General features: G+C 43.1%; 1 protein-coding gene across 1 annotated transcript in view; it reads left to right on the top strand.

Annotated features, from left to right (window-relative positions):
- Positions 1-445: 445 nt before the first annotated feature.
- LOC8033440 (visual system homeobox 2-like) overlaps positions 446-17,715 on the top strand; it is a 30,288-nt gene continuing 13,018 nt past the window's right edge. Inside the window, exon 1 of the mRNA XM_040209962.1 lies at positions 446-480. Coding sequence (XP_040065896.1) covers positions 446-480 — 35 coding nt within the window. The remainder of the gene's footprint in view (positions 481-17,715) is intronic.

The raw sequence follows: 17,715 nt of genomic DNA, 5'->3' as shown, positions 1-17,715 counted from the left end.
TCTTGTCTTACCGAGATGCTTCGCCACCGAATCGAACATTCATAAGCCTCCAAAAAGGCCTATGCTGGAAAGAAGGGGATAGTAGAATAATCTAAAACGGCAAGAACCTGTCCTGCTGTGGTAATCATTAACTGGCCATTAAACCGAATAAAAGGAAACAAAAACTGAAGGTCGGTTATGATAACGGCGCCAACGCACAGCTACTGCGAAGCATCTATATATGTGCTCTTGTTCTTGTATCATCACAGATACAGCAGAAATATTAGAGTTCTTAAGACTGCCATTAGGTGGCTCTGATTTTTGAAGCGGGTCAAGCGGCCTCTGGCGATTTTCAGGTTGAACCTTGTTACCCCTTCTCCGCTGTTATCCCGACGTGTCCGAGACTCATTCTCTAATCCCTGCTCTCCCAGGTTACCCCGGGGCCGATCTCTGCGAGGAAGGGTCCATGGCGAGGAAGAAGAAGAAGAAGCGGAGACATCGGTGAGGACATCGTCTTTTCACAAAGGGACCTTATTCCGTCACGAGCCCTCTACCACAACACCCTTGGTGCTTCGAAGCTTCCGAATTTGTTACCGCCTCGAATCTATCAAAATAATCGGTCCACGCAATCGATAGGCATTGCCGAACGAGTGCCTCAATTATACTTTTGTTTCACTCCCAATAAATGCCGCACGGCCGTCCTAAAGCATCGGTCACACTGCCAGCGCGTCGTACTAAACAGAGTCTGCAGATAATGGGAGGGTCTATAGGTAACCGTTCTTACACATCTAATTAGGTACGATATGGCTTCCGGTACGAACTGCGCATGCGCGAATCTTCTGTGATTGCGCATGCGCAGTCCGTACCGGAGGGCACATCGTCCCGTATCGGATGTCCAAAAACGGTTTCCCAAAACTCCGTACTGTCTGAGGCGTGTTCCTTGATTGTATGTCGGTCTGTCACACTGTCAGTCATAAAATAAAAAAAAATAAAAAAAAAACTGCTTGCTCGCATGTTCGGAGCATACATATGTATAGACCCCTTCAAAAATTGCGCCCTCTTGCGGTCAATCTAGAAATACCACAAAAGTGGCGTGCGCAAAAGGCGCCAGAAAAATGGCATGTCTATCGATTGTACGCAGTCTCGTCGAAATGAGCATTATATCAGTTACAAACTCGCTAACTTCGTGGGTTTTTTTTTTCTGTGTTTCTTTGCACACGTCATTTTGAATTGTTTTTAGATTGACCTTAAGAGGGCGTAGTTCTCGAACGCGCCTATTGACCTTTCTATAAAAGCGTATGAGGGCGCGTTCGTTGCTGTGTTCGTGTGTTATGCACGCCCACTTTATGGCTGGCTGCAATTGCGAGCGAGAGCTGATTGGACTGTGATTTAGCACGTGTGGACTGTGCTTCGAAGAAGCTTCAGCTTCAGGCGTGTTCACAAACAATTAGGTCATCGTGTTTGCAGCGGACGCGGTGTCTTTGGTAGGATATTTGAGCCGTGGGACCGTGGCTTAAGAATGCGTCTACGTATTCGCGGTGAGAGGCTCGCTAGTAGCGCTACTGTTTTTCTCACTTTGGGTAGTGCCATACCCTGGCACTCTATACTGGAAAAGCCTGGCAGATCGCCATGAGACGCGGCCGCTGAAAGTGAAAAGGTAGAGCGACAGAACAACGGATGAGAAGAGAGGCTAGGGTGCCTACATGTCTGTCTGTCTCAGGGTGAAAATATCCAAAAAAAAATTGGGTTGTGTGTGTGTTTATACAGCCTAGAACTTGGTCTGCCTCACAGGGGCGACGAGTCTCCCCAGCTGTAGATGAGAAATTTAGCCAGTGCGGTAGAGCCGCTAGCCTGGGGTCTTTAACGTGCATCACGCAGTAGTGATACACGACCGCACGCCGGTACGATGCTCATCCAGATCGAAACGGGCAGGGGTGGGGCTCGAACCCAGGATCCCTGGGTTCTGCAGCGCGAGCTTTCGCTCCACGTGCTCCGAGCTGGTGTGCGCTAGACCACTCGGCCACCGATCCCCCCTGAAAACATCCACTGTTGCCCTGAATGTGCCAGCGCGTGACAGCTTTCGCGCACTCGGTGCGTGACTTGGGCGGTAAAATGGCGTCTAGGCAATAGCCAAAGCTACGCGCTCGAGCTGAGTGACACTGGATTCCACGCACTTCGAGATGCATAAAAAAACGATTGGGCGGAAAAATGAATGAGATGTCTCCACTCAAGCAACAGGACGCGTGTGTATGAAGACACTCTAGGAGAGGCATGTCACGGGCGCCCCGCTGCGGCGAGACGCCGAAACACACTTCTCCCGAGCGACGGAATGTCCGCTCGTGCTCCTCGCGTTCCTCGCGCGTCCTCGCCGCTGCAAAACCTCTGCGCTGAATACCATCTTCCCCGAGAAATGCTCTGTGCTACCAGATCCTCACGCTCCAAATCTCCGACCGTGCGCCCTATAACTCTGTCGTATAACTTTCAGGCTTTGTGAGTATAGAGGAAGCTATGGTAGGCGTACGTGCTACCCACGCGGTTATGTTTCAATTTGTATAGTGCATAGAAGCTTGGCATTGCACGTGCTGGCACCAGTAGAGGAAGTTGAAGTATCCGCACTTTGGATTGTTGTAAACTTCCACCAGGTGGCAATACCCGAATTCCCCTCCGCGAACAACCCCAGCCTCGCTATATGCGAGTTGGTCGGACTACGGTATGGACCCCTTTAATATGAAATGTATAAGTTCTCATGACTCGTGTTTCATTTCATTAAAATAAAATAAATGAGTGTCTTAAACCTCCTTTTTTTCTTTTTTGTAGTTTGAAGGAGTTCTTTTTTAATATGTTTGTCTTTCTCGTAATTTTCGATGGCCAACATCTTTGGCATCGAAATGGCAAAACCCTTGCAAGCGCCAACATAAAGCAACCCCAGTGCTCATTAGCTCTAATCACGATCCTAAACTGATAAACTAAAAGGATGTTGGATCCAGAGAGGTTCGCCTGAGCATCGTCCATAGCGACTTCCATAAATGTGTTTCGTTTTCGGAAGTACAGAACTTTTCACAAGTGCCAAAGGTAATACTTTTCGTATTATTCATGTTCATATCCGGAGCACTCGGAAATACTGGGACCGTTTCCTCGCTTTAATCTCCCCTTTCTGCTCTTATTTTGACGCTTTGGTGCGTACCTAAATTAGCATTGCTTCTGGTTGTCTTACTGAGTATAAAATTGGTAAACACTTACGCTACCTATAACGTGAAACACAGCGACAGCTGAGGTGTGACTTCGGAGCCGCTGAGGTGTCGTTTCGGAGAATAGGGGCTGAATGAACGGTCAAAATGCAAGCGCGCACAATTAAGTCCGCATAGGCGTTTTGTATTAAACCGCGTAACACACCGGATGAAAATTATATATCGTTTTGGAACCACTAAGGGCGTATTAAGTGGAAATCATTTCGTGACCCTGTTTAAAAAAATTGATTAGACACAAACTAGGATTGCCTCGTGGTAATTCAAGAACACTTCGAAAATCGCGTACCCATGTTTCAAATCCAGGGAACGGCGAAACTGCGTGTGTATGCATGAACCGTTCACTGTCTTCGGTGTGGTTGCCTGAACGTTTTACACAATTTATTGGGCACAAACTAGAACCTCCTTCTGGTCCCTAAAGAACACTCCCACGATTGTGGACTCAAGTTTCAAGCGTGTTGCTCCACCGAATTTCACGCCCGCGTTTTCGCCAGCCGAACACCCACCTGGCTGTATTCGTTTTATCGCCCAAAATCCTTTCCGAGATGATAAGCGAACACGCTTTGTTTTTATTGTTTTCATTATCAACCAGCAGTCCTATGTTTACCTTTCCTACCATGGCGTTACGTGACGACGTATTCTCATGTGCCGTCACAGTGTCACGTGACTCATGGCGTCACCTGACGTAATTAAGTCGCGTGGTGTCCGTGTGCATCGTGACTTGACATGACAGTGTCACGTCCTGCTGTCAGCTGACACCAGGTAACAGGTGATGCGATGCGAGGCGTGACGTCAAAGTCGTGTTGAGCGGCGTGACGTCAGCGGCGTGACGTCAATGGGGAATCTTTTGGCGGAGTGCTAAGAATGACCCGCTTCAATATGGAGCGCGATCGACGGCGCGAAACCCACGAAGTGTCCCACTAACTGCTATCGCAGTAATATACCAGGTTGTCAGGTCCCTCCCCCCACTCTTCCTATGGGAAGAGGGGGGGGGGGAGATGGTTGTGTTTATAAAATATATTTAGTGTGTGACCGAAATAAAATGTTCCTTCCACCGGGCGGAAGTAGTTGCGTTGCACTTAAGCACTTTTTAGTTATCCACGGTTATTTTCTTAATCTATCGTCCACCATGTTGCAATGGACGGGCATTTCCTGGCGAACTTGATTTAGCTTTGTCCTCCCTTTCATATGAGAGTTTGTATGTATTATTGTGCCTTACTTCATTTAATTGAGGTCTAGAAGCAACAATTCAGAAGGCGACACGGGAGGAACTTGTATCTGACCAGCTTGTGGTATAAAGCATTGATCATATAAACGTGCGAGCAAAAAGTGTAGTAATTTAGTGTGAGTTATTGAAACTACACTCGTTGATATTTTTTTTAGTTTGTTGTTCATTAACGCAGACATCTAAACCATTGACTTGCGTTGGCGCTAAGAAGAAATTTTCAATAGCCGATTACATGCACTTCAATAAACTTGTGGAGCAGCATGATTGAAATAATATTAATATTATTTTTAAATTCAAGATCAACAATACAAAATGTCAGGTCTGCCGAGGCAGAGTAAGGCTTGTGTAACGCGACCTGGTAGTGAAAGCACATTCTTCACAATAAAAATAACAGATTCCTGACAAATATCATTAAAGGGCCCATGAAACGAATTTTGGGTTGGGATGAATTATTTTTAATTGGGACTTTACTAATCGCATATCGTTTAGTTGGCCAAAAGAAAGAGGGTAGAAAGTGAAAGTCAGCTTTTCGGTACGAACATTTGAAAATATAGCGGACTATTTTGTACCTCCTTGCCTTCGACAGCTCTCCGCCTTTTCACTATGATACATCCTAGGTCGGTTCCAAAAGTGCGTCACCGGCGCCGAACTGACGTCAGCAGAGCCCAGCTCAGGCATTGGACACGAGAACTGCGTCACTCGGACGTATGCGCTCGTCAACAATCAATCCGTCGACAAATATTCGGATCCGCGTTCGTGGCCAATGAGTGCCCAGACGGAACTTATCGTTACTGGGGAATGACGTTCTATGGTGTGCACAAAAAGCATGGTGGAAGCTAGGAGTCGTCGCACCGGTGACGGTGATTTCACAATTCGCAATGATTTGAGGATTAAAGCTAAGGAGGAAGAAGTAGGAAAATCGTATCATGAAGCCTTTAACTTGCTCTCAAAGTTTTGAATCCTTATTTCTGTCATTGAAAAGTCTTTTCACTTTTTCTTTTTTTTTTTTTTTTTAATGTGAAGACTCGATCTAGAAAGAATTTTAGAATTCGGTAACGCGTTGAATATTCTTGGGATATAAAATGCCACACTGCTTTCCCCATAGCGACTGTATATTCGTGGAACTTCATTGCGAGTTTTACACCTTGAGATGCGTGTTGCGATTCTTTGAATATTAAAATCACTGTACCAAAAGGGGTGCTGAACTATAGTTTGTAGAAAGAGTGAATATACAAGGTAGCTGAACCGAGGCCAACAAGTTGTCCCTAAAGCAGATCAATAAATTGTACTGCACACTTTTCAACATCCTCCTGAAACGCCATCGATTCTAGCGTGCCATTGCAAGGAACAAATAAAAATAAAAAAAATGTCGTATGTGAGCAGTGAGCACACTGTAGGCTAAAGAATGCACAAACAACTTCCTGGATTCAAACGGAAGAAACATTTTCAAATTTTGAAGATGGCATGACACACTACGGAGACGCCTCGCAGTAAAAGACATGTACGTATTCCATGATAAATCGAAATAAAAAAATTTAAAGACGTTTACGATTCTCTGTAATGCCGAATTGGAGCGCAGCTCTTGAGGAGGAGGGGAAGAGGGCACGGGGAGAAGAGGCACTCTCTCTCCTCCTCCTTTCTCTCCTCTCTCTCTCATCCTCCTTTCCTGCTTCCCTCTCATTCAGCTGAAAATTTTCAACAAAATTGTTGCTAAATTTAGCAAAAAATTAGCGGAAAATTTTTGACAATTTTTTTTGCTAAATTTAGCGAAACTTTTCCCGCTAATATTAGCGTGAAATTTCACGCTAAATGTAGCGGGGAAAAGTTTTCGCTAATACCAGCGGGTAAATTTTTTTGTTAAATTGGCGTGCGACGTCACACGAGACGTCACACGTCAATTTCACGCATCACGACACGTGACACGTGCCATTACACGTGACATAAAAATTCACGGGAGGCGTCACACGTGGCCTCACGGGGGACGTCATTTTGGGAAACGTCCCGCTAAATTTAGCGAAAAAATGTCCAGACAAATTTAACGAACAATTTTCCCGCCAAATTCAGCGAAAAAATTTTACCCCCGTGACGTCACACGTGAAGTCACGTGTGACGTCATTATAGAAAATGTTTCGGAATGCAACGCGCGGCTACGCCAACGCCGACGGCGACGGCGACGCCGACGCCGACGCCGACGCCGACACCGCTCAACCCGGAAACGGGCGCCTAAGAGCTGCGCTCTAAAAAATATACCAAGATACTTTCTAGACTTAACATACTGTATAGGAATGCAGCAACAGGGAGCGCAGTTAGAATCATGCATGAATAACTGCGGGAACGCATGGAAATTTTTCCAAGGGCTATGAAAACAAACGAACTTGGTGAAGGGGTAAACTGGGCGAGTTGGTAAACGTTGAACATGATAAAAAATCGCGCAAAAAGATTTCCCCTAGTGCCGGTATCCCCTGTCATGTATAAACCTTGCTTCATCTTTCCTTTTTTCACCTAATGTACCAGAGCTGTGAGTACACGCCTGTCTGTGTTCTGTGTTCCTTCCTCGTTTGTCCTTGTCTCGTTGTGCGCGATTTTTTATCTTGCTAAACGAGCTTAGTTTTAGAGGATTTCCATACTTATTCTATAATCTTTGAACCAGTCCATGACTGCGAGAGCATGAGTTTGTAGCATACGCATGGCGGTTTCAATACTTGTGTGACTGGTAAATAACTGAGTGTCATCTGCATATTGCAGCATGTTACTACTGACAACAGCCGGAAGGTCGTTTACCTAAATATAAAATAAGAAAGACGATAGAATAGAACACTGCGGTACTCCAGAATGGAGAGGGACTCTGTTACTTTGAACACTTCCTAAGGACACCAACTGTGAACGGTATAATAAAACAGACCTCTGAATCCTACACGTTACAATTTCTTAAGAAATATTTTACGGTCAACAGAATCAAACGCTATCGTCACGTTGAGAAAGAGAGCACAGGCACGGGAGAGGTTATCAAACGACGAGTGAAGGATGTACGAAACCACGCTTAGTAAAGATGACGTGCCACGTCCCGGGACAAAGCTGTACTGTACAATGTTTATTAAGAAAACTGGTCATGGGAGCTAAAGGGTGCTTTTCCAGAGTTCGCGATCTGCGGGGCAGAATCGAAATGGGTCGATATTAGGACAGCAGATTACGACGGCCACCTTTTCAATTAAATACTAAAATTGGAGTTTTCTTCTTGTTTTTTTGTTTTTTTTGGGAAAACAAGCAGAACGTATGAATCCGTTTATCATGGCTGCAAGAACATCTGCCAGCGCATCGAAATTATTGCAGAGATCTATGGTAGCTATATCATCAATTCCTGTCGATTTGTTTCTTTTAAAAATAAATAAAATATAACGGAGCTCAGCCCGTGAAACCGTAGGAAGAAAAGCAGATGACGGGGTTCTATTCGTGCCCTAAGCATTTGAAAAATCGTCCTCTGTGCTATTACAAATAGACGTGGCCAAATGCTGAACGAAGGTATTGGCTGTAGTGGCTAAATTGGACCAAAAGCTCTTTTCCAAACAGATCACTTTTTTGAGCGACTCCTCAAAGCTGATTAATTATGGACCACGTTTCCCCAGAGTTAAAGCAAGCGTTCGAAAGTTTGAGTGTGAAATAATTAAGTTTAGCAGAACGTATTACCTTATTTACACGATTCTGAGAGGCGTTGATTCCAACTCTCAACTCCACATTTCTTGGCGCACGTCGGCTAGGCTTCCACGAAAGTTCTTTATTTCTGATAGCCTCAAAAACGTTGTCGTTCATCCATATCCATTCCGATCTACGCTTTTTTCCTTTAACAGCTTCTGTACTAGATTATTTAAATGTTTTAATAAACGAAACTACTCCGGGATATACTTAAGATGGGTGTTCCTCACGTTCGAAAGACTCCCAATCATAGGAAGAAAGAAGATTGTTTAACGAAAAGCGTTTATGAATGCTGTCAAATCTTGACTCGCTAATGGGTGCATGCCCATGCTCATTAGAGTAAATACAAACACCATCAAATGGTGGTCAGCTAACTTACTGATGATCACAAACGCTTTGAATGAGTGCAACTCGGGTGCCTTAACTGTTATCTTAACAATACGTGACGTTACAAGCTTGTCCTTCGGAAATTCTTCTCCGGTAGGAGCAAGTAGAGTATTTGCAATGCAAAAGTTAGCAAGCAGGTTCATATTGTCACATATTAAGGGAACATTATCATTTAAGGTGTTAATAATTAAATCCCCAATGATGCATGCAGATATTGTTTATTGTCGATGTCGTATTGAAGTAGTCACCAAGTTCATCTAGAAAAGCAGCAATATTTCCCGAGGGTGGTCTACATACTGCCGATAAGGACACCATAAAATCAGATTTCTTAATCTCAGACGCCATTAACTCGGCATGACTGAAGTGTAAAGGCACGGAAACACCCATCCAAACCTCACTGCCCGTGGGGCGAGTAAAAAAACAACATTAAAACCATTAATAGTAAACGGTTTTAACGCTGTTTCCGGAATATTAGTTTCCGTTAAAACATAAATATCGACGCAGTCACCACGTTTCTCAACAAGAAGCAAACATTGATCCCAGTTTTTTTCTTATGGTGCGTATGTTCACATGCACAGCTGTAACAATACTACTATAAGATGACTGTAGTTCTTTTTTGAACACACGGAAGTCGCGGCACTCAAGGAACTGTAGTGTCATCGCTCTAGTTTATTATTTCAATGTCCTGTTCACAGTTGATACGGACGGACGTGGCCTCATCTGTTCGCTTAGAGAAGATCTTTTTATTGCGAACCCAGTCATATTTAAGGTGTTTTTCCTTGCCACGAATTCTGGCTTGCCAGAGAAGATTACGATTAAACTGCGTCAGGTTCTTAATAAAATACAGCTGCGGTACAGATTTGTTAAGCACTCGAGTGCGCCGTTTACCTCATGGGTTCAACCAGGTTCCACGAACGTTAGCTGATACAAATCTAATTAAGTCGGGGGTGTCTTGTACTTCTGATCATGTAATCGGTGCAGAGAGACGATTTGGGAAGGTTGGAACGAGGACCATTTTAATTGGTTTGCGAAGTCAGCAACGGTATCCATCAGGATTTCGTTGGAAGTTACCGGCATTTCGTGGATTTCGAGGTTTGGAAGGCGGCTTTTCTGTTGTGTCTCGTTCTACTGTGCCGGTAGTAGCACGATACGGCCAGCATTCTCCAAGTCGGTAGTTCTGAGCTAAGACATTCCCGTCCTGATTCTTTAACCCGAGTCTCTTGGCCTTTGTTTTCTTAAGTGGTGTATCATACTGGGCCGAGTTGAATTCCACCGACTCCTTCAATTCATTAACCGTAACCCTCAACTCAATCTTGTAGACTTCATTTCGAGTTAGTCTAGACGACTTACCGGATAAAAAAAAAGGGAATTCACTTTGTTTGTTTGTTGTTATTTTTTTCAAAGGCAGGCGCTGATTGATGTTCGCATTCATGCTGGTAAACGGGGCAAAGAAGTTAGCTAAGACAGACTGAGAGGTATCAACGTCCGACACCGAAGCCGCCCGGCCATTCTTAGCCCTACAAGTTCGGCAACGCCATTTCTTGCGTGTTTTAGGTCCTATGCTCATAAACGTATTTTCCGCGACATCAGAGCAGATTTTGCCAAGATGATAAGAGAAGGAACGTTCCGAGCAGGATAAGAAAGGGTTGCCATCCGGCAGCACCACAGGGCATGCTAGAAAATCGTTTGAAGTTATGGCGCACCTAAGCGTTAAGCAAAAGACTACGAAACAAAGGGAAACAGACACACAACGTTTCAGTCGACGGTCGCATAACCACAAAAACGTTACGACTAAAACGTCGCGGTCACCTGACGCACAAAATGGATGGTTACTGACGAGCTCAAGAATGGCCGCCAACTGCCAATATAATTTACTTCTAACTATATCTCCAGCTGACGGTTGTGAACAGTTCGTAGTTCAGTTCAACCTTTTTTTTAAAAAAAGCTGCGATACGTATTGTAAAAAAAGCAGCGTAATATAGACCAGAAATCGATGTCTACAGAAATCTTGGCAGCCATTAAAGAAAAAGGCCTCCTGGTTCAGTCGAAACGCACTCTCAGGAACACTATGCTACGGTTGTAATTTTAGAAAATATAGAAACAAGGTTAATGTCATCATTCGTCAGGCAGAATGAATGCACTTTCAAAACAATTGTAAAAACTCTTGTCCTGACAACAATAAAAAAACTAGATTGCTTATTATTAAACTTTATGGTAGGAAGAAATCCACTAAAATTACAACTACCTTCTCACAATTATGTACTGATGGACAGAATGATTGCAATAATTTAAAATATTTCTATTGCAAAACAACACCCATATTCGTGTTCTTTCAGCCATTATTGTCTTTGACTAAGCTTATCTTTATCTTCTCTCCGAAAAAGCGCATAGGTCGATCCTTTTTATCCTTAAGCTTACCAACAAAAGTTCAGCTATCGACGGCATTGTAGTTAATGAAGTGCGCAGAATATTTGACGTGATTAAGGATGCTGTAGAGCGCAGGTCTTAGGCGCCCGTTTCCGGGTTTCGCGTCGTCGTCGTCGGCGTCGGTGTCGCCATCGGCGTCGGCGTAACCGCGCTAAATGTAGCGGGGAAATTTAAGTCACGTGAACTCAACAGCAATTCAAGTCCCCGCTAAATTTAGTTGGAAAATTGACGTCACTTGACCTCAACACTAATTCAGTTTTCCCGCTAAATTTAGCGGGAAAAATGACGTCACATGACTTGGTGTCACGTCGCCTATGAACAAATTTAGTTTCTCCGCTAGATTTAGCGGGAAAATCGACGTCACGTGACCTCAACGGCAATTTAATTTCCCGCTAAATTTAGCGGGAGAATGACGTCAAGCGAAGAGGAGGAGGAGGTGGAGGAGAGGACGAGGAGAAAGGAGGGAAGGACGAAGAGCAGAGGAGGAGAGGGCAACGACGAGGAGGGGCACATCCTGCCAGCTGTACCCTCCCCTCCTCAAGAGCTACGTTCTAGTTTCGCGTTATTGAAATTCGTAAACGTCTTTAATTCTTTGTTTTAAATTTTAATCACCTGATATCTAATTGTGTCATTTCGTTAGCAATGAAAACAGCGTTGGTGACTCCACTTTTCAAGGAAGTCAGGCGCAATGATGCAAAAAACTATTGACCTATTTCCATTCTGCCCTGTTTTGCTAAAATACGGGAAAAGCATTTTGGATACTTATGAATCGTTTTTTTAGATAAACACATCTACTTATCACTACCGATTCACACATGGCTGAGGTACCCAGATGCTTCTCGAGGACTTTTCTGACATGGCCAATTTATCTTTTAAACGAAATCAGGTTGCCAACTCATTGTTCCTTGCTGTGTGCAAGGCATTTGATAGTGTTTTCTACAGCATTTTGTTAACAAAGCTTTCAAAATCAGGCTTTCTAGGTCCTTGTCTACAGTTTCTGGAAATCTTTCTAGGTGATAGGCGTCATTGTATTTCAATTGGAGGGTGTCAAAGTGCTTTCTTTTCAATCAAAGCTGGTGTTCCCCAAGGCTCGGTGTTAAGTACATCATTATATAATATTTATGTCAATGACCACTCCACTGTTGTACCAACATATGAATATTTAATATTTAAATATGCTGACGACACCGTTATTTTATAGAGAGCGTCCAATAATTCAGATGCCATCTCACCTTTACAAATTGCTGCAATTAAAACTATGGACTGGTTTGAAGCTAATTTAAATAACGTTAATGCATCGAAAACGCAACTTGTATGATTATGCCACCCTTTAGAGAAAATTTGATGTGACCTATTCTTTACGGTTACATATGCCGGGATATATATATCATTTCGCACATAAGCCTTTACAATATACATCATCTGTAAAATATCGTAAATTATTTTTTGACACGAACCTAGCCTGGAGCTCTCATGTTGCTCATGTACGTAAGAAAATTCGCGCAGTGTCGTGTCTGCTGTACAACACCAGATACTTTATATCCCAATCAGCTCGAAAAATTGTTGTACATGCTCTAGTCTACAGTGTCCTCCGCTACCGCATTACCCTGCATGGTCACTGTGCTCTCAGTTGACAATTTTAAATAAAGTCTATTTTGCGTTTCTTTGGTAAAAAAAAAAAAAAAGAACAAGTTCCTATGTGTCGTGGTAATAAAACCCGAGACTCAGGAACACAGAAGGGGACGAACACAACACAACGTCTGTGTTCCTGAGTCTCGGGTTTTATTACCATGAATCATCACCAGCTCGCTTGTTTGTTAAGTATTATTTCAGTTCCTATGATTTGTGCCTTAGAAAGGACATTGACGTACTTAAAGCATTATATTTTCCTGATTTTAACTCGCTATTGATACAAACAATTGTTCATGAAAATTTTTTGGGTATAATCAGTTTAAATTTCTTTGTGCACCTTTCCGTATTCTTAGACTTAAAAAGCGTTACCGGATAGCTCGATGCTCGACAAGAATTGGAAAAAGAGGTAATTATTACGTACCGACAGTTTTGCACAAACTACCCTCTAGTATTCTTACTAAGATACAGGCCAAAGAAAGCCCAAAGAAAGGTTAGTTTTGCAAAACGCTTACTTATGTTTTCTTTGTGTGGCTTTTTATTTTACATGTCTCCTTTTGCCTACGGCCTGTTTCACCAATTGTAAAGCATTACTAGGGTGGCTAAAGGGGGAGGTCTGCTCATTGCCTGGAAAGATTCAATTCATAGATGCAGGAAGGAAGTAGATGGCGCAATCATCGAATCTGATGAAATCTTCTGCCAAAAACCGCGCACCTTTTTCCGCGTCGCCGCGTGTGCTGGAATCATCTGGTATTGCAATGATAGCGGTCACTAGTACTCTACTGCATGCTGCTGCTGCCCGATTTTCCATCCATTGCACATTATCTGATTTTCTGTAACGATCTACCGCTACGAGAACCTACTCAGGCCTTTGTGAGAAATGTAGCAGGCGGAAAATAAATAACATAATCAAGCAGTTCGCCCGAGGGACGATCTGTCAGATGATGTTGTTCTCCCAAAGAAAGTTTGACGCGACTTCGAAGAATCTTGCAGTGCCTCGACTGATAACATGAAGGTACCAAGGCCTCATGGCTAAAACGGCTTTCAGAATAAATTTCGCACAATGTTGACTCGCCGGACAAATAGATATCCTGGGATATTTGTTTTACAGGTTTCGAAACCGATTTGGTATATATATATATATATATATATATATATATATATATATATATATATATATATATATATATATACACCAGGATATGTACATACCCTGGCGCTCAATAGTATTTCCCCCTTTAAAAGATCCTTCATCAGAGGAAAGCCCCTGTAATTCTTAAAAACGTATATCCTCGTAAAAGCCTTTCGTAATTTTCCTGTATTTTTTTTTTTTCACTTTCGTTTTTAATAGTGAAAAATCAAATTGGGCTTCGTGAACGTTTACAAAGCAAGAAAGAGGGCAAATCTGCCTTTGAGATTCGTTGGCATGGCTCGACGTTGTGGAGGGGTAACTTATCCAGTGCGGTATCGCACTTGATGTGTTTAGCGTGTTCCACGTTGTTGTGATTACACAGCCGCACACCTGTACGATGTCTGTCTATTTAAAAAATAAAGCAGGGGCGCGGCTCCGGTAGATAACTGGCTGAGCAGATCTATAACGTTTGCATAAAATTCGATCCGTTATACATGTGCAATTGCGCCGACATTTGTAAATAATACGTGGTAACATTCAAGTTTTCACTGGAAGGTGAACAAGTTTATGTGCAATTATTCAAAGTATGTTGTTCGAGCTGATGTGTTTATTTATACGAATGTTATTGTATTAACCTTACCGCGTTTATACTACAATCCTAGCTGTATGAAAGTAATCGTATTAATGAACAGAATAAATAATTATATTTTGTTTTAAGGCAGCTCGAGCCCATAAAAAAAAGTGGATTGGTCCACTGAAAATAGCACGTTTAGTATTCCCGAAACACGGAAAAGTTAATATATTTTCATTAAAAAATATGAGATTTAGTCGGCTCGCGGTCTTGAGCGTCGTGAGCTGATTTGACGACCCCATTATTTCATTTGATCGAAATTACATTAATCTTGGCATGTTGCCGGGTATATTGCAAGAATTCAGGAACTGCATTCGCTAACATATCGCTTCCTTGATTGTGTCACTTGTCTGGCCGTGTCCGCGTTGGCTACGTCTACCTGGTGTTTACTGTGGTACGTTTTGCTGTGTCTAATCGCTGTGTTTCGCCATTTTGTGGAAGTAATTTTTGTATAAAATGCAGTCCTACGGCAATAATTTCGTGGCTCAATGTTTTCGACTTAAAACAATAACATTTTTCTGTAGGCGTCTTATACGAGCTCCTCGTGCCATTTTATAGTGATTATTTAGCGGTGTAATATTCTGCCCGCGTAATAAAATGTTTTTAGACCCGTTGCTATATCCCGCTTTCGTATTTTTAATTTTTTTTTCATATTTTTCTTAATAATTTTGTTTGTTTGTTTATTTTATTTTTGACACAATCGTCAGGGAGATTGGGACAAAAGGCGAAAACGAATCACCTGACTATGTCCCAACCCCCGTTACAGCACTCAGCAGAACGGCACAGGAAATGAATAAAAAAAAAGCATAAATCAAGAATAAAACAATATCTGAGAAGATAAAAATATGAGACACAAAAAATGTACAATCTATTTTGATGTGAACTATACTAGGAATACACACTAGGCACATTGAAGTATACCGTAAGGTATTTTTTGAAGAGAAACATGGACGCTATTGTCTGGGCTAATTCGAATACACAATAATTTCTGTTAAGAAGATCGGGGATCTGGTAGGATACTTTTTGTGTACCGTAATTAGTCCTTATTTTAGGTTTTGAAAACTGCTGGTGTCTCAAATTGTAATTTGTTTGCTTAAATAAATATGTTTCGTAAAATATTGCGGGATTCGTGTTTATTTGAGTATGAACTGAAATTTCATATTTATATCATAATAATTTCATAATTTCGTAACAATTTCATAATAACGAGTTTTAGAGTGCAGCTTTTAGGCGTCCGTTTTCAGGTTGAGCGGCAGCACCATCGCCGTCGCTGTCGGCGTAACCCCGAGACGTTACACGTGACGTCACGTGTGACGTCACGAGGGCTCTAAGTGACGTTGCACGTGACGTCACACGGGTATACTCTCCCCTCCCCTCCTTCTCCTCAAGAGCTGGGCTCTATTGCGGCATAACAAAGAATTGTAAACGTCTTTCGTTTTTTTTTTTTTTTTTTTACTTTGCGCAAATACCGCTTAAAACAAATCCCTGACGTTAATGACTTAGGAAACACGTGTTCCTTTTTCGCCACACAGAATAAAAGTCGCAGAAACAAACAAACAAAAAAAACGAGAAGTGTCATTTCCTCAACCCGCAGCCAGAACAAGCGGCCACGTGATCTGGAGCCGATTATATGCCGTCAATGTTGATCATAGCCAAGCGCTGGGGTTGGCAAAAGCATAGGACACGCTCTGAGTTCGACATTGTTATCGCACGGCTATTGTCGCCATTGCAGCGATTTGACAGGAGCCACTACTCGAATACTCTTCGAGCTATTGGTTATCACGAGCCCAAATCGAGTGCTCAAAAGCGTTGCTTGGGTCAATCTTTCGGCCGCATTAAAATATCATTACTGGAGGGGGGGGGGGGGGGGGGGGGGGTACTTTACCGACACTGCCCCACCCCTCGTCCCTTCCTCAGTTACGTCATAAAGTTTCGTGAGAGAGATAGAAAGAAAACGCTCGCTCTTCTCCTTGAAATTACATCGCAACAAAGAATTTTCTTGGTCAGTTCTTTTTTTTAATATTCAAATATATTCGGTTTCAGGCTTCACCAGTCTAGATTGAAAACACTGAACCCTGCTTATTAACGAGGCAGTCAATTTGGTCGCTTATAACAAGTGTCACTCATCCGCCCTACTGTGCTTGTTAGGCTCGGCTTTGAACGCCATGCCTCTCCCAGTTTCACATCTGAACGACGAAAGGGCGCTTTCGCGGTTTGCAACAGTTAACAGGAAGAAATGCAACCTGTTGAGTGACGCAAATGAGAGAATGCGTGTGCACCTCTTTTTGAAAAAAAAAATGTTGTGGGAAACGAGCGAGTTTAGAATAATAACTTGTGGCGCCTATCGACAGATGGCGCCACAAGTTACAAACACCGTTAACTCGGTCGCCTCCATACACGTCCGCCGTCAGCCTTGACAAGTTTGCTGGTTTCATTTTTCACAGGAAGGGAGCTACACCTTGCATTTTCACCAAATAAAATTTATCCCCCAAGTACATATTCTGCGAAAGTTTGGTCTTTCCATACGCAGGCGATAATTTTCCCCGGCTCGTTTCACAACGCTGGCATGCGTTGTGGACACTTTACACAAATGGCGGAATGGCGTCGTTCGCCGGTTCAACCACTGACACCGACTTACTGCGACATCGTCTAAGATATTTCGTTGAAGCTCACTCTCGGCACGCTTTAAAACTCTTTGTCCAGCGCGTGTGCATCCAAACGCCGCAGTTATTCAGTCTGTGACGTCACAAAATGCACGACAGAGAAAGACGAAACGTTCGACTGGACCTAGACTCGGCGTTTGCGAAGTAAAGGCAGCAGCCAGCGGAAGCACCTGCCCCAACTAGACATTTTAACAGCGGCTGCTCTTTTCTTACTAATCGAGCTGTTTTGGGTTTTATTATTAACACTAAATAACCATTCACGCAGGCGTGTTTCCTTACGTTTTGTTACATTACGCAATGAATCTCCGTGACATTCTATCCCTACGAATGTCGCGTGTAGAGTCGCTACTTAAAGGAGCGATGCAACAACTTTTGTACTTTGCGCAAATACCGCTTAAAACGGATCCCTAACGTTAATGACCTATGAAACACACGTTCGTTCTTCACCCCACGCGATAGAAGTCCCAGACAAAAATTAAAGAAAAACGAGCAGGTTCACCCCCTCAACTCGCAGCCAGAACAAGCGGCCACGTGATCTGGAGCCGATTATATGCCGCCAGTGTTGATCATAGCCACGCGCTGGGGTTGGCAAAGCGCAGGACACGCGCTGAGTTCCAGACATTGTTATGGCTCGGCTGTTGTCGTCGTTGCAGCGATTGGACACGGGCCACTACCCGAATGATTCTCGAGCTAGCAATTATCAC

The sequence above is a fragment of the Ixodes scapularis genome, unplaced genomic scaffold (genome assembly GCF_016920785.2).
Source record: "Ixodes scapularis isolate PalLabHiFi unplaced genomic scaffold, ASM1692078v2 PGA_scaffold4__175_contigs__length_147842914, whole genome shotgun sequence".
In the NCBI taxonomy this organism is placed as follows: domain Eukaryota; kingdom Metazoa; phylum Arthropoda; class Arachnida; order Ixodida; family Ixodidae; genus Ixodes; species Ixodes scapularis.
Note: the sequence above shows the minus strand (reverse complement) of the source record. Positions and strands in the feature narration are given on the sequence as shown.